This window comes from Dysidea avara, chromosome 4 (assembly GCF_963678975.1).
Source record: "Dysidea avara chromosome 4, odDysAvar1.4, whole genome shotgun sequence".
Lineage (NCBI taxonomy): Eukaryota > Metazoa > Porifera > Demospongiae > Dictyoceratida > Dysideidae > Dysidea > Dysidea avara.
The window spans coordinates 30,038,727-30,060,935 of NC_089275.1; the positions used below are offsets into that span (position 1 = coordinate 30,038,727).

Below are 22,209 nucleotides of genomic sequence, written 5' to 3' on the forward strand. Positions count from 1 at the left end.
TGGCCACCACCTTTGATTTCACAACTTTTTCACCCAGGAATTTTAAGGCCACACCATTTTTTCACAGTTTGGCTGTTTTTGTGGATGATTATTATGCAGACTGTATGGTACTGTAGTACTGTTTAGTGGAAATAATCCTAATAATGAATGGTGCCTGCCAAAATGGTACTTCTAAAAATCTCCCTAAAGCAGTGAAAGGTACCTTAACAGAATAGTTTTAGTACATCTCACTGTTACATCAAATTAACATAGCATTAAATCTAAACACAACCCCATGCACGTGCCAATATTGAGTTTTTTTACAATAATTTCCAAGCCCCAATTTTTGGTTTGCCTGCTTCCCTCCCTCCCTGACCACAGTTGCAAGGATAGAGGCTAAACAATGCATCACACAGCTATATACAAGTTTTTCTCCACAATACATCAACTCATGCGTGGCATGTGCGTTTTAGGCCTAGGGTTCCGATGAGTGTCTACCCTCTGCATCTTGCCTTTAATCTTCAATCATGCTGGTCATCTGAAACGAAACTATATTGAGGAAATATTATTCCATATCGACACTTTCTGTATTCCCAGTAATTAATAAACCAAAACAAAATCTATAAAATGAAAACAAAAACAAACGAACTGAAAATGAAAAAAAAAACAAACAATGTTACAGTTGCTGTTTAAAATCTGGTAGTCTGGGGATGAGATCAATCAATGCTGCTCTCAAAGCTGCCCTTTGAGGATCTAAATCCCCTTAAACATTTAATTTCTGATCTCAGAAGTAAAGCAGTGCTCACACTGCTTTAAGAGGTATGGATCTTATCTGCATTGACGAAATGTACTGGCATGATTGAAAAAAAATGACCGTAACTGTGTAGAGAATTCTGAATTTTGTTTGCAGCTTTCATGACATGGAACCATTGGATGATGAAGGTAAAAAAGACTAGCAAGCATGTTATGGTGATGTGATAGGCACAAATCATACCTAAACATCTGGTATGGATACAAAATAGTATGCATTTGTATTGTAAGTATGTATGCATATTCGTATGCCTCATCTTCACCCCTGCTGGATTATCATAGCAAAATGCCATCTTTTCCAATAACTTACCTTTTTCTAAAAGTCCCCACACTATTGCCACTAATTTTATGTCAATGCAGATTCTTACCTATTTATTTATTTAATGGATCAGAAAGAAAAACTTCCAATATTAATTAACCAAGTTAATAGGCCATTAGCCTCTCATTATGTCCATATCCAATTTCTGCCAATAATTGAGTTTTTGATCTAATTTAGCAATTTCTGCCCAAACATAATTTTTATCCAATTTGTGACTGGATCTGTGAAAAGGGGTCTTATAGCATTTCTAATTGCATGTACTTTATAATCCATAACTTGACTTGTGAGTACGGTACCAGCCTGAGATTTGTTCACTTTACACTCCTATAGCATAACACTATTCCTGGGTGTAATTTTAAGACACTAGGTGTAACACATGATGAGTTATGACTTGTCAAACATGGAAAGGCTATTAGATCCCTTTTTGCAGATCCAGTCACATTTGTTGTTAGATAAGGTCCATTACTGATAAACAGTTAGTAGACACTGTTAGGACTTTTTATGATCTTTTTAGAACCTTTTATGAACTACCTGAACTGATAACATGCCTCTTTACCATCTACGTAGCTGGATTAATGATAATTGAGGGACACACCTTTAACGATCTTATAGAACTTGATAATCATACAATATGGTAGTACTACATATTAGGGATCATGCAGTTTTGGGCTTCCTTGCCCAAAAATATCACCCTAAAACCAGCCTCAAATTTCCTTTATAACAGCTTGGCAGTATTGGCTAGGCATAGCCAAGCCCAAAAATGCCTTCAGAGTGACCCCAAACCCTTCCAACAAGTTTCTATGGAGTTTAAAAAAAATTTCTATAACTGAATTTTCTACTGACTAACTAACTAACTAACTAACTGATGCCTTCAGCCAAGCATAACTTGACAATGGATAAGGCTACGGGCTTGATTTTTTCACTGTTTAACGTTGCTTCATCCCAAGATGTGCCTTTTTATGAACCGCAGTACATGTCTTTTGCGAACTGCAGTACATACAATGCACATATCATGGACTTACCTTTGTCCTCCTTTGTGTTTCAGTTCTTTTCGCTGACAACACAAGGTGCCAATTTGCGATAGCATGATATGGCTTCCCTCTAGAGTGTGTCATGCTTTTTGCCCACATTTTTCCATAGCAACTGGATTCATTACAGAGAAGTTTCTTGTACTGTTCTTTGTTTGTAATGCTGTGTAATGAGCAGAGCATAGCTACAAATGAAGCGTAACAGCCACTTCATTTTTTAGTGTGTAGTTGATTATTGGGGCATGCGTTCAGACGCAAAATAATTTTGTGGAATGCCTGGCGCCATTCTTTCTTTTAATGTGGTACACGTGAATCCAGTAGTCATAAATGTGTTATTAAAAAAGTAAACAAACAAGTAGAAGGAAAAATTAGGAATTTTAAGCTGGATTAGGGATTAAAGAACAAGAAAGCAGAACAGTTAAAAAGTTGTGAAACCAGGGGCGTAGCCAGACTTTTGGTGATGCCAGGGCCTAGCTGTAAGCTAGACCAAAATGTTGCCAATATCTCCAAGGGCGTAACCAGCATTTTCTTGAAGGGGGTTCGGATTTCAAGTGGAATGTTCTTGGGGGAAGGCATAGGTGCTTTCCCCTAGACCACGTCTGGACGAAAATGATGCATACACAAAATGTGCCCTTAGGCAGTAACATCAAAAGGTGCTGTTTGTGCATCTAGCTAGCTAAAACCTACACACTGCTGTTTATGCAGCTTATAGAAACTATTAACCTATTGTAGCTAATACTAACTTAATCTTCACTTCCAGACAGCCGACTTCAAATTTTCTAGCACACGGGAACCCTTCACACGAGTCGCCTATTTGGCAATACTCCCTTCCAGGTATACGTTATTCTCAGTTGGCCCTCCTGTTGATGGTTAGTAACTTTCAGGCTCTGAGTAACTTTAGACTTGACTTGTACTCCAATGTATTCGAGACATCACGAGCCCACAACATGTGGCAAATAAACAAACCATTCATCAGATAAATATACATCAACTATTCACAGTTTGTGCTCACCTGACACATGTATAACACGACCACTCAAGTCTATCACAGCTGCTTCCTGGTAACATGTCTGCCTCAACCAATCAACACTTTCACCATTTCCACCATCCATCACATGCGCTACTGATCATGTGATGCAATAGATCTTGATGATTTGCAATAGTTCAGCATTAAAATGCAATGTGACCCTCAAGAGTAGTGCTAGCGTGCAAGTAGCTATCGGAGAGCTCCAGGGCTGTACTAGATTTGATGTGATTCTTAGTATTAAAATATTCTACCTCTGAAAAGTGGGGAGTTCATCTGAACTCCCCTTCCCCCCCCACCCCCCATCCCCCCAGCTACGTCCTACACCAACTACACCTCCTTATTTATAACTACATACATAGCTTGCTACTCTGCTTCTCTGAATACTGTGACTGATTTATCTTGATCTGACTGCTCTATTAGAGTATCTCGAAGTATTGATGCCCGGGCCTGGGCCCGGGTTCTGGCTATGCCCCTGTGTGAAACAAGGGAGATTGCCTATACCTGCAGATATACTAGTGGATATGTAATCCCTACTCTTCAGTCTATAACCACGACCTGCTTTTTTGTTCTTTGATCCCTAATCCAACTTAAAATTCCAAATTTTTCCTTCTACTTGTTAGATATAGTACTCTTATTGCTAGCATGGTGAAAACAAATCATGCTACAACCACATCTTTAGAGGTATTCTAGTAAAGCAGTCTCCATAATACAACTGCTGTGTTTAATATTATAACATTATAGTCACATGTGCATTTATAGCTGTAAAATCTGGCTGTAAAAGGTAATAAAAATACAATCCATCCAGAATTCCATTCCAGTACTCTAGTCCAGTCTGGTGAATGGATACATCCTTGTATAGTGTAGATAGCTTTAGAAGGCTAGAACAAGTTTCTAATAACAAATTTAAAGTAGCCTCATCCAGTACTTAAATATATTCAATACATGTGAATCTAGGACACTAATGTGTTTATATGCAAATATGAACATCCAAATATTTTACATTGAAGGTTATCTGTGAAGGATTTATGTTTACAATGGGTATAGTCTACTATATTTCAGAAAATCAGATAAGCAGTGTGTGTGTTTAATATTTTGCTACAGGAAGACAACTCTGGCAGTGAATCTGATGCTCTATCCATTGTTAGCTATATCGGATGTGTAATTTCTATTGTTTGTCTCTTGTTTGCCATTATTATGATTGTTCTATTAAGGTATGGCATGGTAGTCCAATAAAAATTTAGATGAAGAAAAAGTTGACTAATCCACACTTTATATTGGCTTTGATGAATTAAACGAATATGAAAGACATGAAGTTGTAAAGACCTTACAGTAACTGCACTTGTCAACATTTAGTGAATTAAGATTATCAACTTTTTATTCAGTCACAACATGGTGTAATGTGCAGTAATGAGATGAAAGCTGTATTTATTTTAGTTTATTTATACAGGAACAAAGTTTTCAATCAAGCACAACATTTTGTCCACTTCAACCTCTGTATTGCTCTACTATTGGGACTGGTAACATTTGTCAGTGGTATTGAGCCTGCTAGTGGATACAGGGTAGATCTTAACTAATATATTATACTGTATTTAAATTTTGTTCTCAACTTTAGGGTACCTGTCTTGCAGAAGCTATCCTACTTCACTACTTCTTCATGGCTGCATTCAGCTGGATGCTTTGTGAAGGAATTTTTCTCTTTGTGAAACTACATTTCCTATTTTACAGAGGGTTTTTTAAAAGCTGGATATTCTTCTTACTGATAGGCTGGGGTATGCTAATATAACTAACGTACATACAGTAGGCAGTGGAAATGGCAGGGTCAAGAGGGCTATGTCCCCTCCCCCACTTTTTGTATGAGATACTCTAATAGAGGAGTAAATTACTGTAATAGAAATGTCACACTTTTATGCATTTCTCTTTAAATCTACAAGTAATTACTTAATTTTTCTGTAACGACATAGTTAAAAACATCTCTCAGTGCTGTTGGATCCTGAATGTTTTCCTGGGAGCACGCATCCCAGTCCCTCACAATGGTATCCATGTCTGTTGTGTGCTTCAAATTCCACAGTATTACTTTCATTGTCAAAATTGCCCCCTCCCACCACCACTCTTGCCTACTTAACTTGATACTTTTATGCATACCTACAGTTTATTTGCAAACATTATAATTTTACATCTAAACACATTTTAGGACTACCCATTCCCATTGTTGCTATATCAGTTGCTGTGTCACATGAGCAGTATGGCATTAATGATATGTAAGATCAAAGACATTCTACTGATACAGTATGTCATTTATTTATATTAAACAGATGCTGGATATCCAAAGAATATGGTGCAATCTGGGCATTCATTGGTCCAATGCTCATTATAATTCTGGTAATACATAATTATTGTACAATCTGTGTAACAGTAAATTGTATGAATGGTATGGCAGGTAAACACATTCTTCTTAACTCTAACTATCTTTAAAGTATACAAAAGTGTACACTTCAAAGAAAGAGCTGTGCAACCCTCGAAGCTTAAAACTGCAAAGTAAGGAAATGCATCCTTTACTACTAAACATTGTATTGTTTCACACTTATTGTATTAAAAATTACAATGAATTGTATATAATTATGTAAATGTACACTGGTGTACATGTGTTGAGAGACAGTACACTGAAAATTGGACTATTAGACTGTAAAGATCAAATCAATGGTTAATGGATTGCTAGTAATAGTATAGCTAAGCTGTTTGGATTCTCCAGTTGCTAAAGTGAAACAAAACATGACAGTCGATTTTCTGAAGTTGACATTCTCTAGAGCAATCATGAATTCTAATAGAATAGTCAAGTTTCCATCACATAACAGGACATATGTATATCTCATTACCAGAATACAGTGTCTGCATTCTGTAACTTATATTATAAAGCTACCTTAATGCTTAATACAGCCTGTAAGTGCTAAAAATTGTGCATAATTTCTAAAAAGTTATGAGTCATAAAAATGGCAAATTTAGTGTGCTACTAGTGACAGTTATTTGCAAGCCCAGCTACATTTTGAAACAATATATATATTTTTAGAATTGTTATATACACAAATTAGTATTCATGAACAGTCATAAGCAAACACTTTTTTCAGTCCATTCTAAAATAACATTTTTTTTGCTTTAAAATTTACCTTTATCACAATTTTGCTTTAAAATATAACCCTGAAGTGCAAGAAAAAGTTAAGCAGTTCTTAAACTTCTTATTGTACTTTGCGTGGAAGGATCAAAGTGCCTCTGTGTGCTGTATTTTCAACAATTTACCAATTTTCTGCATAATATTATTGTACTGTTTGAGTCATGCAGTACAGTCATGTGGCTAAATGGGAAAATACAGTACAGTTATGCAGAACATTTATGTAAGGAATGTTACGAAGACAACCCTGTTCAGACAGCATGATTGATCACGTGCATGACATTGTAAATTGCTAAAACTAGCTGGACTAATCCTACCAGTTGGTTTTATGACTAGAAATAGATTACATGAACACTTACTGATAGTCTGATCATGGAACATTAAAGCTACAACCCTACACACACTGCACAATGGAACATGTGTGTGACACTGTCAAGTGCTAAAACAAACCCAACCTAATCCTTACCTAGCAGTTCATTCTGTGACTACAAATAGATTATGTGACCACTTACTGATAGTGGGATCGCCAAAAATTGAAGCAATTCAGGTACTCAAAAGGTTGCTTTGAGCAAGACAACCAGGAAGTATAATAAAATACTTAAAGCACCGCCTAGCTTGTATGTACAAAAAATACAGCACTCAGGAGTGTCTCAAGGCAAATACAACACTAGGCTTCACCTCATGCTGTATTAACCTCTCAACACACACCCTCGTGCTATATTTTCTGTACACCAACGTGGTGATGCTTTATCTATAACATAAGAATTTATTTGTTAAACATAACAAATCATTTGAGCATATGCAGTTAATTCATTTACCATGCACCTACAGTACATACATACATTTAAGTATTCAAAAATTATGTACAGATAACTTTTGTTGTACTGTAGGTCAATGATAAAAGCGGCTATAATCATTAATCCAGTGCTTGGATGCACATGGATATTTGGAGTATTAGCTGTTAATGAACACACAGTTGTGTTCGCTTGGCTTTTTACAATTCTCAATTCACTACAGGTACTGTATGAGTAGCATCATGATACATATTTTAATATCAATGTATTTGTTGTAATTTGTGTAGGGCTTTTTCATAATGTACTTTTATGTGCTGAATAGTGATATGGTAAGTAAAAATTATATGCCACATTTTGTTGTGTAACATAAAAGACAATGGAATGATGTACAGTAAATAAACAGAGTGTATTACAACGGACTTTTTGACAGTACATGATTTGTTTTGGCTGTATCCACATAACCTGTCCTATGCGTGACACAACTTTTGAATGGTTTAAACTTTGACTTCCACCTAAATGTTCCATATCTAATAATGCCATGTATATGACACAATATAAAATTAATCATGTTTCTTTGTGTGATATGTAGGGTGTCTTCATGCTGCTCCGTAGTCTGAGAAACAAAAAGGTATGAAATTACTATAAATATACACTGTAGTGTTATACCAATGGCGGATCCAGGATGTGATATTTGAGCCATACTTCTTTTGATAGAAATATTATACACCTTGTCAGACCCTAATCGATTATAACTCATGTAAACTACCATTTATTGCAAACTCACCTAAAACCAAAGTTAAAACAGCTGTCAAACACTCTAACTGTCACCCAGCTCATTAGTATGTACTAAGCACCTCTAAAAATAGTTTTCATGTTGCCGGTGCTTTATAAGATTTTTACATCCTTTTGAACTGCTTTTAAGACTTCACAACCATCTGCAATGGCCATAATGACAGAAATCAACATTGCTACTAAACAACTAACAAGAGAATATGATATTCCCTCCCCAACCACCTACAACTTGGCCTGTTTGTGCCCCTCCTCTTGCCAGCTCCTGGATCCTCCCCTCTATACATAAATACTTATAATGATGGTGTTTGGTATTAGGCCAAGCAAAGGTGATTCCTTGATTCTCATTTCTTGACCACATGCAAAATAGAAATGTAACAAAACTTTCGTTATTAATTTTGGTTACTTCCATCTCATAGATTTGCAAATGATTTATTATTGTATTGGTGGTTTTTTTTTTATCATTTTACCCTTATGGTTGCAGCTAATAATTATAAGTAATGAGTAATAAACACTTGCACACATCAATTTAGAACATGCTTGGAATGGGAATCAAGGAATTAAGTTTGCCCTTATGAACCTTTTCTTGCTTCGTTTTTGAAGTGATCTGTCATGACATATGTAGTGTGCCCTAATAGAAAGTATTCTAATGAACTTGACAAGTTGTTAAACTGTATAGACTCTGATTATTAGGTATGTGTACATGAACTTTTGGAGATCCTGAAGCTACACTGTATTTGTAAAATTCACTATGCTGGTTATGCGTGTGCATTTATAAGTGACAGCAATCAGCTTCTGCTGGGAGAGAATTATTCATGCCTACCACGAGTGATTTGGTTATCAGTATTCAGTCACATAGCGTGTAGGTGGCTGGGTCTGTGAAAGAGCTCTTAGACAATGGAATTCAGAGAATGCTTTGATAGTTACAAAGTATGCAAGGTTGTTGTTCTGGTAAGAGATTTATAGGTGTCTTACTGGATTTACCCACATACTTTGACAAATAATTTGCAGGGGTTCATATAAGGAGGTTTCCTGTGGTTCTGGACATCCCCTAAAAAATTGTGGGCTTGCAGCAAGTACAAAGTATAGATTGGATGCATAAATAATACAGAAAAATGGGAATAGAACAGAACTTAACAGTGCATGTAATTAAAAGGTTTGGGAGATAGGTGAGCATAAAGGTTCCCTGAGGTCCCCTAAGGGTCATTCCATACCAAATCAACAACAAAAAATATCCTAACCCCTTCAGATTGTCATGAAATTTGGAATAGACATGGACCCTACTACAAAACTTTTTCACATCAAAGTTTGGCCCATTCTATTGATCTTTCTTTAAGATATGACCACTCCAAGTTTATTACAAAATACTATACTGGTTTAATAAAATGATCATAACTTTGTCAGTGAGTATCACAAAATCTTATTGTTTAGATTTTTGGAATGCTTATTAAATTCTCTTTCACATGATACATAATTCATTATAATTACTCAAAGGGAAAGGTCAAACTGCAAAAATGTGACTTTTTTCTTTGTTCTTACTTTTTTCAAAAAGGATATTTCAATTACTTTCATTATTTGTTCAAATATTCTTCTAATACCCTCCTTTCATTACAGTAAGTTTGAAGTTGGGATGGCAAGTAGATCATGAGTTGTGGCTACATATGTAATTTTACATGCTACCTGGGGCATAAGTATGAACACTACTATAAAAAACAAAAGGCAGTGTGTCGTGCGGCCCAAGAAGCCGGCACGCAACACCCGTCAGTATATTGACAGGAAGAAAGAAAACGCAATTTTCGCACCTCCGTAACTCTGTGCTACCTTGATGAAACAAGACGATTTTTGCTGTGGACACTCCCGCCAACTTCAGCACTCCACATTCCAAATTTGAGTGAAATCGCTTCAAGCTTTTCCGAGATATTCAACTTCAAAAATTGGCTTAGTTTCTTGGTTTTTTTTCTCTTATTATTCTCATTCCTCTTTTCGCACACTTACAAAAACTGCTATAAAACATGAACGCCATATCCAATTTCCTTGACATTGGCACACTGATGGGGGTTACAAAGGCGCATCTCGGTACCAACTTTGGCTGAGTTGCTGAAGACTTCCCAGAGATTTCTGTTTGGGTTAAGTGGTGCTACTCACAACCTGCTGAGCTTCGTTTTAGTTCTAGACGTATCATGGCCTCATCTGGTGTACAACAAGGTGATCCTTTGGGCCCTTTGCTTTTTTCTTTAGTTCTGTTACAGTTTATTGATTTTGTCAAGCTTCATGATTTAGTCAAATTACATCTGTGGTATTTAGATGTTGGGACATTTATTGGTTCGAAATCTTCCTTACTGAAGCTTTTAGATTCTTTCTCAATTCATGGTCCCCGATTTGGTCTCCATTTAAATCTGTCCAAGTGCGAACTATTCTGGCCTTCTGGAGACTCTTTCTCTGAATTTCCCACCAGTATCAACCGAGCTGGTGAAGGTTTGGAGCTTTTGGGATCTCCTATTTGGGGAACTGACAACTTTTCGATCAGTTCTTGTTCTCTCGTTTAGCCAAGGTTACAGCTGCTCAAGACAGCACTGCAATTTTAGAAGACCCTCAAGTCGAGCTTCATTTACTACGCAGCTGCCTTGGAAGCTGCAAGATCATTCATCTTTTGCGCACAGTGCCATTCTGTATATTGCACTCCTTTTTAGAACAGTTTGATTCTAATCTTAAATCTTGCCTAAGTCGCATAATGCAATGTAGTCTTCTTGGTGCCAAGCCACTTTACCTTTTCACTTGGGGGTATGGGCTTGCGCTCATCCTTTTCTTCTGCTGCTGCGGCCTTTTTGGGTTCATGTAATAGTGTTCGTCTCCTGGCTTCTCATCTTCTATCCCAGGACTTTCATGATCTAGTGTTTCCAAATTAAGAACATGCTGTTGCTACCTTTGAAAGGTTTACATCTGATATCTTTATTCCCTCTGCTACCCAGCAGGACTTACAGGCTCTGTTAGATCAAAATCAGTATGACCAACTATTTGTTTCTTTCAACATCTGAAACCGTGCTCGACTTACTGCTCTCTCTCACTCATCTGGTACTAGCAGTGGATGGCTCAAAGCTATTCCTTAAGTCTCCCTTGCTTTGGCTATTCCTGGTCCTGAGTTTGTTGTTGGCCTTTGTTTGTGGCTCGGAATCCCTCTATTTCCACTTTCCCCATTATGTGTGTGTCTTACTTCCATTGACCAATTTGGTGACCATCTTCTAGAATGTTCTCATGGTCCTATGAGAATTCGTCGCCATGATGCTTTAGTTGACATTGTTTGTCATGCTTTGTCTCAGAGTCACTCAGGAGTTTTGAAGGAAGAACGTGTTTCTTATGAAGATAATTCTCGCCCAGGTGATGTGTACCACCCTGACTTTCAGCATGGTCGTCCAGCTTATTTTGATGTGTCTGTTCGTAGCACTACCCAGCCTTCTCACATTTCTTTTTCTTCTTGTTGTGCTGGGGTAGCTGCTGCAGCAGGTGAGTTAGCCAAGGACCAGAGACATCAAGATGCTGTAGAGGAGGCAGGGTGTGACTTTGTCCCACTTGTTGTAGAAACTTTTGGTTTTTGGTCACCATTTGCGCTTCAGACCCTTCGTACCATTGCTGAATGCACCACAGCCAGAAGTGATGCATCAACCAAACAGGCTCGTAAACATTTGTTACAACAACTTTCAGTTTCTTTATGGACGAACAATGCCCGTATGATTTTACGGTACTGGGCTTTGCAGTGTGAGGACCCTGATTTTCCTTTCCCCAAACCCCTGTTGTAATTAATTGTGTTTGTAGTTTACTTGTAGAGTAATTTGTATTGTAACTGTAAAAAAAAAAAAAAAAAAAAAATTTTGGCTGGAATACGATAAACAGGCAAAGAGTTATGAGCGATTATTCACGAAAAATAACAACAATACGTTGTCACGCCTACAAGGTAAACCGCGTATGGGAAGAAGCTGAAAATCGGTGAGTGAATAGGTAAACTATTGAAACTCAAACCTTTTGTGGTTTGAAAGAAATCGAGCTAAAAACCAGGAAGATACAACGAAAAAACCAACAGTGTGTAACAATTACGCAATCGAGATTAGCTAATAAAAAACGACTGCTTGCCACGCCTACCAGATAAACCGCTTGGGGTAATGCTTTGAAAATCGCTGTATAGATGGAGTAATCATCTTAGAAAGGCTCTTCAATGGTGTAGAAGAATCAGACATAAAGCCACGGAGTTATAACACGAAATCCAACTTGGTGTAGCAAGTGCGAGATCGAGATACTCTAATAGAGCAGTCATCCTAATAGAGCAGTCACCCTGAAGAGAATTCAAGAGATCAACTAGAAACAAGTAACCTGTAGAGAGATAAGCTAGAAGAAGTTACCTTGCAGAGAGTTCAGCTACAAAGAAACCATCATGTAGAGAATTCAGCTACAAACTAGTGACCCTGTAAAGACATCAGTTTGAAGAAGTTACCTTGTAGAGAGTTCAGCTACAAAGAAACCATTCTGCAAAGACCTCAGCTGCATACAAATCACCAATATACAGAATTCAGCTACAAACAAATCACCCTGTTGAGAGATCACCTAGAAGAATTTACCTTGTAGAGAGTTCAGCTACAAAGAAACCATCATGTAGAGAGTTCAGCTGCAAACAAATCACCTGTAGAGAGCTCAGCTACAAACAAATCTCCCTGTAGAGAGATCAGCTAGAAGAAGTTTCCTTGTAGAGAGTTCAGCTACAAACAAATCACCCTGTAGAAAGATCAGTTAGAAGAAGTCACCTTGTAGAGAGTTCAGCTACAAACAAGCCACCATGTAGAGAGATCAGCTAGAAGAAATTACCTTGTAGAGAGTTCAGCTACAAAGAAACCACCATGTGGAGAGTTCAGCTAAAAACAAATCACCCCGTAGAGAGATCAGCTAGAAGATGTTACCTTGTAGATAGTTCAGCTACAAACAAATCACCCTGTAGAAAGATCAGCTAGAAGAAGTCACCTTGTAGATCGTTCAGCTACAAACAATTCACCCTGTAGAGAGAGCAGCTAGAAGAAGTCACCTTGTAGAGTATTCAGTTACAAAGAAACCACCATGGATAGTTCTGTAATAAATATATGTATTATATATACAAGTACACGAAAAAGTTAGGAATTTTCAACTAGAGTAGGGACCATAGCACATCGATAAAAAGTACTGTAACAAGTTGGAGCAGTCCATGATATTAAATCACTGTAAAACGATAAGAAGTGTTATATTCCTACTGTGCTCAAGATACCATAACGGAAATGCACAGTAGGGATGTAACACTTCTTATTGTTTTACAGTGATTTAATATCATGGACTACTCCAACTTGTTTCAGTACTTTTTATCGATGTGCTATGGTCCCTACTCTAGTTGAAAATTCCTAATTTTGTCGTGTACTTATTTGTTAACTTTTTTGTAAATAATTTTATTATGATTGGTGAACCCATGCATACTGCATCTGAAAAGGTACGCGCACCCTAGCTATATCAATTATCATCTGAAAAGTGAAGTATCCATTACGCTTCGTTGTCAGCTGTGTTCAACCCGTTACACAGCATTTCGAATCAAGAACTGTTCGAAAAGCACCTCTACAATGCACGCATACCAAAAGAAAGAAATCATGCCGCATGCCACAATCATATTAATTATCGTCTGAAAAGTGAAGTATCCATTACGCTTCGCTGTAGGCTATGTTCAACCCGTTACACAGCAGTATGAATCAAGAACTGTTTGAAAAGCACCTCTGCAATCGAAATAGCCGCGATCAAAAATATGGATGATTTCCGTTTCGAAGGGAAGCCATCACCTGCTTGCACCAAATCGAAACCTTTCCCTGTCAGCAAAGATGAATGGGACACAAAGGAGGACACTGGTAAGTCCAGGAAGAATCCATTGCACATACTGCGGTATGCCAAAAGGCACCTGTCGGGCTGAAGCGACGTCGAACAGTGAAAAAATCAAGCCCATAAACTTAGCAGTTATAGAGTTACGCTTGTCTGAAGGCATCAGTCAGTCAGTCAGTCAGTCAGTCAGTCAGTCAGTCAGTTACTCAGTCAGTCAGTAGAAAATTCCGTTGAATAAAAAATTTTCCGTAGCAACTTGTTGAAAACGTTTCAGGTCGGTCTGAAAGCTTGTTTGGGCTTAGTTTTACCTCACCAATACTGCCTCATTGTCATCAGGGAAAATTGAGGCTGGTTTTTGGGTGATATTATTTCGTGGGCCATGCCTACTCCTTTGTGGTCCCTACTATACAGTTACTATCGTACTGTATGATATATAATTTGTACATTTACTGATAAAATCAGAAATATTTAAAGTACATCTGCTTCATCTTTTCTTCTTCCTGTGGTAAAGAAAAAAAGATTGGTTAAAAAAGTCCCAAAGCCGGCCATAGGCCGGCTTTGGGGTATACAAATACAAAAAGAAGTGAAATCTAATCCAAAACAGCCAAGCTGTAAAAAAAGAGTGCGGCCCTCAAAAAGGCTATGGTGAAAAAAGATTTGAAATCCAAGGTGGCGGCCAAGAAATGGCTGTGATGGTAGGTTAATGGTAAAAATTTTAATAACAACAATTCAGGTGAATTTTGTGCCTATTGACCAAGCGGCACCAAAATTCACCTGAATTGTCGTTATTAAAATTTTTACCATTAACCTACCATCACAGCCATTTCTTGGCCGCCACCTTGGATTTCACATCTTTTTTCACCATAGCCTTTTTAAGGGCCACACTCTTTTTTTACAGCTTGGCTGTTTTGGATTAGATAAACTTTGCAATTAAATTATAGTATGGAATTTCATCAGAATGTGGTCAAGTAGTAATACACATACAGTTGGAGGCATAGTATAGAAGTATCATCTGGTGATTAAACAGAAAATCAATACTCACCATTGCTGAAGCCACACCAATATCCCATATTGTTATGTACATCAATGCAGTTATGACAACAGCATGATTTTGGCGCAAACACCATTAAGAGTCCATAGTAGAGACTTTATGAACTCCTGATGCCATATAGTGGGGGGGCTTGGCAGCAAATTGATACTGTAAGTTTTGTGAGAGAAAGTTTGACAAAATTGTGGAAACTTCACAATTAAAATTATGAAGTTGGAGGGTTTTAATTTGGTACAGTGACTGTACTATAGAAAGGCCACTGTATAATGGCCAATTATAAATATTCCAAATGATATATATCTATACACTAATCCGCCTGTCAAAAGCAGCCATCTGCCTGAAGGTGACCAACCTGAAGTTTTCACCGGCTTAGATAAGTTCCACTGTAAATCATTCCTTATTCACCAAATTCTCCACCAAATATTTCCTCCACCAAACTTTTCTGTTATTATGTGATGTCTGCTGACATGTACGGATGTCCTACAGAATAACAGAAAAGTTTGGCGAGGGAATTTGGTGAATAAGGAATGAATTAGCCTCCAACTGCATGATGTTAATGTAAAGTATAAAACACATGATGCGATACAATTATTGCATTGATTTGACCTTTGCGATAATATCGTCTAGGCAGTATTATCGCATGTAGGTGATGTTACGAAGCTACATTAAAACAAACGAATTAAGATGTAAGCAAATCAGCTAGCAGCTGTTATGATTTCCCACTGTAGCAGGCAAGCTGGTGCCATTGAACAAAAACAAGTTGTTAACAAGAACGAGCAGCAGTTAAGTACACAAACACAGGATCCTTGACTTAACCTAACAAGACTACACACAAGCTTACTCTTACTCTAGCGCGTAGACACTAGACAATAAACCTTGCTTGCAATGAACAAGCCATTGTTGTCAGTAAACAGCTGTTTAATTAGAATTTTTTAAAAGTACAAGTGTTTCAATGGCGGAACAGCAGGAGGATGAACCACAGTATATTATTTCAGACAGTGATGATGATAGTGATACTTTAGTGTTGGTTAGAAAAAGGAGAGTGAAAGGTGTAATATGGAATTACTTTGGCTTAAAAGGGGATGAAAGTGGCAAACCACTAAAATAGGATATTGACTAACCAATTTGTAAGTTGTGTAAAAGGCATTTTCAGCGAAAAGGGCAAACACTACTAATCTTTTTTACCCATTTACAAGAACACCACCCAGTTGTTTACAATGAAATAGTTCCACCTTCCAAGTCATCAGGTAAACAGGTACAAAAGCACCCAACACTACAGGAAGTTATTGATAGAGGGAAAAAGTATGATTCAAAATCCACACGTGCTTGTGAGCTTAATAAAGCTGTGGCATATTATCTGGCTAAGGATATGCATCCTTTATATTCTGTGGAAAGGCCAGGGTTTAAAAGGCTTGTGTCTAAACTTGATCCAAAGTATGTGCTACCCTCACGGAACTATTTTTCTGACACAGAAATCCCAGGTTTGTATAATCAAGTCAGAGATAATGTAGTATACCCAAAAATAAAGGAAGCTCAGTACTTTTCATCAACTACTGACCTGTGGACTAGTTGTGCTGCCCACCTGTATCTTACTGTAACCGTTCATTTTGTTGATAAGGATTGGGCACTTCAATCTTTCTGTCTTGATACAACCCCACTATTTGAGGACCACACGGGTCAGAATATTTCCAAAGCAGTTAAAGATATCTATCAAAACTGGAACTTACCTGTTTCTAGTTTAGTGACTATTACAACTGATAATGGTTCTATTTCGGCTTACAAGCAGTTAAACTGGGTTTGGCTAAGTTGCTTTGGTCATAACCTAGACTTGGCAATAAACAAATCACTAAATAATCTAAGAGCTCAACAAGCAATTCGCAAATGCCATTCTTTGATTGAACTTTTTCACAGAAGTTGGAAGAAGAATTAAGATCTTCGCCAAAAGCAACAAGAGCTAGGTATTGAGGAGCACAAACTGATATCAAGTGTCTCTACTAGGTGGGAATCTACATAATATGCTATGATGAAGCACATATTAGAGCAGCAGCAGGCAATATGTGCAGTGCTTAGTAATGACAGAAAAAATTGGTCAAAAATGCCCAGTGATGATGAGTTCACTAATATAGAGACAGTTGTAGCAGTTCTTCACCCATTGTCAGTTTTTACTGATGCATTGTCAGGGGAAAAATGGGTCAATATTTCTGCAGTGCGACCATTGCTTAATCACATTTTGGATGGTTTGCTCGTACCATCTGATGATGACTCAGAGTTTGCCAAACAGTTGAAGGTGGATATTTCCTCTGACTTGAGGCCTAGATACTCTGAGCCTGAAGTATTAGTACTACTCAATAAATGTAGTTTTCTTAACCCCAGATTCCGTTGTAAGTGTCTTGATGATCCAGAAGGTACAAAAAATAAAATCGCAGATGAAGGTGTTACTGTGCTGATGAACACTACAACTGAGTCTTCCCCCAACACTCCCATTTCAAGTGGTTCTCACACAGAAGAATGCCAACCTCCACTGAAAAAAAAGCGAAAAGGTTTGGGTGCTATTTTAACAAAAAAACTTAGCAATGATTCTGAAGGTAAAAGTCGAGCACCACTGTGTCCACAAGAAAAGATAGAAGCTGAGATAACTAGATACTTAGACTTACCAGTAGTGGATGATATGGATTCTGATCCTTTGGAATGGTGGAAACATGAAGCAAAGCATTTACCTGTGCTAGCAGTCTTAGCAAAGAAATATGTGTGCATATGTGGGACCAGTGTCCCTTCTGAGAGACTTTTCAGCAAGTCAGGATACATTACTAATGCATTGCGGAGACGTTTATTACCTGAAAAGGTCAACACACTTACCTTTCTTCCAATGAACCTTCCTTAAATACTACATGTTAACATTTTAATTTCTACTAACTCTTGTCTAAAAGAAAAGTGAATCTTTTGTTATTTCTTGTACTTTATATTATACACAGTTTGTACTTATGTGATTGTGATAGTGTCATAGTACATTGTGTAAATGTGTTGTACATTAGATGCAATGTTGCAATAATCGCATTGATTGGGTTAGGCAATAATTGCATGTGTGAATTTAAATATCTCCCAACCCTAATGTAAAGTTTCCACAATTTTGTCAAACCTTTCTCTTACCAAATTTACAGTATCATAAGATAGTATGCTACCAAGCCCTCTTATGGCATCAGGAGTCATAAAATCTCTATTATGGACTCTTGATGGTGTTTGCACCAAAATCATGTTGTTATCATAACTGCATTGATATACATAACAATAGGGGATATTGGTGTGGCTTCAGCAATGGTGAGTATTGATTTTCTGTTTAATCACCTTATGATACTTCTATACTATGCTTCCAACTGTATGTGTATTACAACTTGACCACATTCTGATGAGATTCCATACTATAATTTAATTGTAAGGTTTATATTGTTATAGTAGTGTTCATACTTATACCCCTGGTAGCATGTAAAATTACGTATGTAGCCACAACTCATGATCTACTTGCCATCCAAATTTCAAACTTACTGTTTGAAAGGAGGGTATTAGAAGAATATTTGAACAAAAAATGAAAGTAATTGAAATATCTTTTCTTGAAAAAAGTAAGATCAAAGAAAAAAGTCACATTTTTGTGGCTTGACTTTTCCCTTTGAGTAATTATAATGAATTATATATCATGTGAACGAGAATTTAATAAGCATTCCAAAAATCTAAACAATAAGATTCTGTGACAATCACTGACAAAGTTATGACCATTTTATTAAACCAGTGTAGTATTTTGTAATAAACTTGGAGTGGTCATATCTTATAGGGAGATCAATATAGTATGTTAACGTTGAGCTGAACCCTGAAAAACAACTAAAAATTAAAAGTGGATTTTTTCTCAGCAGAGTTAACATTTCTGCCAACCAGATGATTATTGGTAACAGCAAAGGTGTCAACAACAGGCATGTACGGTTTGGCTCCATTAAAAGTTCAGGAAAGGGCTCTAATGGACACTGTACTTATATGGCTTCTCCATAGGAAATGTATTGTTAAAAATTTGATTGGCCGTAAATATTATGTCAAACATTTGAACAACAAGATTTGGAAATATTTTTAGCGGGTCAAGCAGTACTACAAATGAGCCAAATTTCAAGATTGTGTGTAATTGCATCCATGAGTTATTAAATGTTTTTGAGGATTCAGCTCAACGCGAACGTATTATAGAATGGGCCAAATTTTGGTGTGAGAAAGTTTCTTAGTAGAGTCCATGTTTATGCCAAATTTCATGACAATCCGAAGTGGTCAGGATTTTTTTTGTTAATTTGGCATGGAATGACCCCTAAAAGTGTGTGTGTGTGTGTGTGTGTGTGTGTGTGTGTGTGTGTGTGTGTGTGTGTGTGTGTGTGTGTGTGTGTGTGTGTGTGTGTGTGTGTGTGTGTGTGTGTGTGTGTGTGTGTGTGTGTGTGTGTGTGTGTGTGTGTGTGTGTGTGTGTGTGTGTGTGTGTGTGTGTGTGTGTGTGTGTGTGTGTGTGTGTGTGTGTGTGTGTGTGTGTGTGTGTGTGTGTGTGTGTGTGTGTGTGTGTGTGTGTGTGTGTGTGTGTGTGTGTGTGTGTGTGTGTGTGTGTGTGTGTGTGTGTGTGTGTGTGTGTGTGTGTGTGTGTGTGTGTGTGTGTGTGTGTGTGTGTGTGTGTGTGTGTGTGTGTGTGTGTGTGTGTGTGTGTGTGTGTGTGTGTGTGTGTGTGTGTGTGTGTGTGTGTGTGTGTGTGTGTGTGTGTGTGTGTGTGTGTGAAACTTTGGGTTTCAGGACCTCTCTTGTTGAGAAATGGACAGTACTCCTGTGGGTTACTAGCCATGCCCCAGGAGGATTTTCATGCATGAGGCTCAAGCACCTGAGTGGTGCACAGGCATCCTAATGCTGATTCACTGAGTGGCAATAGCTGTGTTCTGCACAGCTGCCATAGACTTTACTTTGTGTGTGTGTGAGTGAGTGTGTGTGTGTGTGTATGTGTGTGTGTGTGTGTTTGTGGGTGCAGGCTAACTAAGATGGTTGGGACATGTTGCTAGAATGTCAGAAAACAGACACCTGAAGAAGCTGTTATTTGGTAGGCTCCCAGAAGCATCCTGCACATGGTACTAAGCTTCGTTGGAGGGACAAGCTCTGTCAGGATTTGAAGGAAGCGTGGGATAGAAAAATATCATTGTCATCATGGTATAAGGAAGCTCAGGATAAGGTTGCGGCAATTATGCTGGCATAATTTCGGGAATAATAGGTATGTGCGGGAATCAGGAATTATGCTAGCATTTTGAGGTGATCATGAAGCTTTAACAGTAGGAAAATCTGCAAATGCACAATTCCATTAAAAAAGATCAAGATGCTCTAATAGAGCAGTCAGTAATTCTAATAGAACTCACTGAATCAATGAAATACTCTAATACAGCAACCGACTAAAGAATTCAAGACTATTTGAAGCTTAAACATCTATGAAAACGGTCTGATACAACAATAAACTGGCCAATCATGGTGGCATAATTTTGGGAATAATGGGAAATTCTCAAAAGTATAATAGGTGATTTTTTGAGCACTGCCCAAAGGCATAAAGGCTCAATTTGTGGAGCATAATAGCCTCATTCCTAGCTCAGGATCATACCAGATGGTGTTCACTGTGTACTTATGGATAGATAAACATGTGATGGTGCCATCTTTAAACAAGCCTTTTATTTGTGCCACCTGCCATCGCTCATTTAGGAGAACACAAGATATTACAAGGCATAAATGTACCACCACTCGTCCTCATCAAAGATAGGAAAGAGTGACCACATCCCTTGACAGCATCATCTCATGATAGCTGGCTTCAAGTCAAGTCAAGTCAAGCCAAGTGTGGGTATATACCTGGTATTAACTAGGGAAGCAAATACCCAACTGTCCTTGTCTTGCTTAGCAGTGTTAGGGTCATTGTGGAACTTTGGGTTCTGTGTCCTTTTCACATGGTACCTGGACATTTAATCCTGTCAGTTACTAATCCTACCTCGCTGGAGGATATGTTTACCTACATAAGACTCTAGTGCCTAAGTGGAACACAGGAAACCCAGTGCTGGTTTGCTGGGAAGCAGTAGCTGTGTTTTGCGTGGTTGCTTTTGCTTTGCTTTGTGTGTGCGAGTGTGTGTGTGTGTGTGTGTGTGTTGTGTGTGTGTGATTACTAGGGTAATCATGAGTGCAATAGATTTCAGACGTTATTTCAAACAGAATGCTCTTGAAATTTGCCACTGATCATCTGTTTTCATAATCATAGGTAAAAATCCCATCAGCAAGATATGAAGCAGAACCTAAAGGTATTTTATGTGCATTATTAGTGTATATACAGTGCTGTATGATTCTTACCACAAGATGGTGTGCATTGTGTGTATAGTAGATACAGTATGCATTTATAGTAAGAATTTCTATAAAGCAGTGTAAAATGCATTAAACAGCCATAAAATTAAAGGGTTAGAAGGTACTGTATTTTTGGTCAAGAAAGCACACCGAGCCTCTACAATCCCCTACTACAGTATACAGTACTACCATGTTCTACGATACTGTATAATATATCAAACAGTACAGTAGTAGGGTTCAGCCATAAAGTGACACACGCACCTAAAAATGTCACATCTAAGACCCATCATAGAAAAATCATACATGACAAAAATCACCTTCACAGCATAGATTTTTTTTCTTTCAACATCAAAATAAAGCATTAAAAACAAGAAAACACAGGTATCCAGATATAGAATTTTTTTAAAAAAAGCTAAAACCCCATATTTGGCTTGTCTGCCTGCCAGCCTCACTGCCTGATCACAGTCACAAGGCTAGAGGCCAATCGAAGCAGCACATGGCCACCATATCATTTTACACCACAACAACAAACTCATGGGTTGGATGTGCCTTTTGTGGTTCTGACAAATGTCTACCTTCTGTACTTGTCTATTCCTTTTATCTTCAATATTAAATGGTCGTCTTCCTACTCATGCCAGGAAATCATACAAAGGTGACATTAACTTTCCTTAAAAGAGCATAAATTTAGATGCAATTCCATAGTCAAATCTGCTTCACTATCTTTCAACTACACAGCATCTTAAGCAGCAATTTCCTTTTCATGGCATTCCTCTATAGTAAACAGACAATCCATCAAATCCAGCAGCACTAGACATCTGCATCAACCTTGACTGTTACTCTTTTTTCATTAACTCACCGTTTTTGGAGCAATTAACATACTGTACCTGCCAATATCTTAGAGGTAACCAAATTTAGTTTTACCCTAGCTCAGACACTTTCTTTTGTAGCTATTGCTGTGTGTTGATTATATTTGTGTTGCTTTTGCATTGGTGTATAGTTATCACCTACACA

General features: G+C 37.7%; 1 protein-coding gene across 1 annotated transcript in view; it reads left to right on the forward strand.

Moving 5' to 3' along the window:
- The window catches only part of LOC136254628 (adhesion G protein-coupled receptor L3-like), a 77,019-nt gene that overhangs the window by 40,681 nt on the left and 14,129 nt on the right, over window positions 1-22,209 (forward strand). Inside the window, exons 10-19 of the mRNA XM_066047372.1 lie at window positions 4,265-4,374; window positions 4,611-4,722; window positions 4,776-4,932; window positions 5,355-5,421; window positions 5,476-5,542; window positions 5,601-5,698; window positions 7,217-7,343; window positions 7,408-7,449; window positions 7,710-7,748; window positions 21,119-21,158. Coding sequence (XP_065903444.1) covers window positions 4,265-4,374; window positions 4,611-4,722; window positions 4,776-4,932; window positions 5,355-5,421; window positions 5,476-5,542; window positions 5,601-5,698; window positions 7,217-7,343; window positions 7,408-7,449; window positions 7,710-7,748; window positions 21,119-21,158 — 859 coding nt within the window. The remainder of the gene's footprint in view (window positions 1-4,264; window positions 4,375-4,610; window positions 4,723-4,775; window positions 4,933-5,354; window positions 5,422-5,475; window positions 5,543-5,600; window positions 5,699-7,216; window positions 7,344-7,407; window positions 7,450-7,709; window positions 7,749-21,118; window positions 21,159-22,209) is intronic.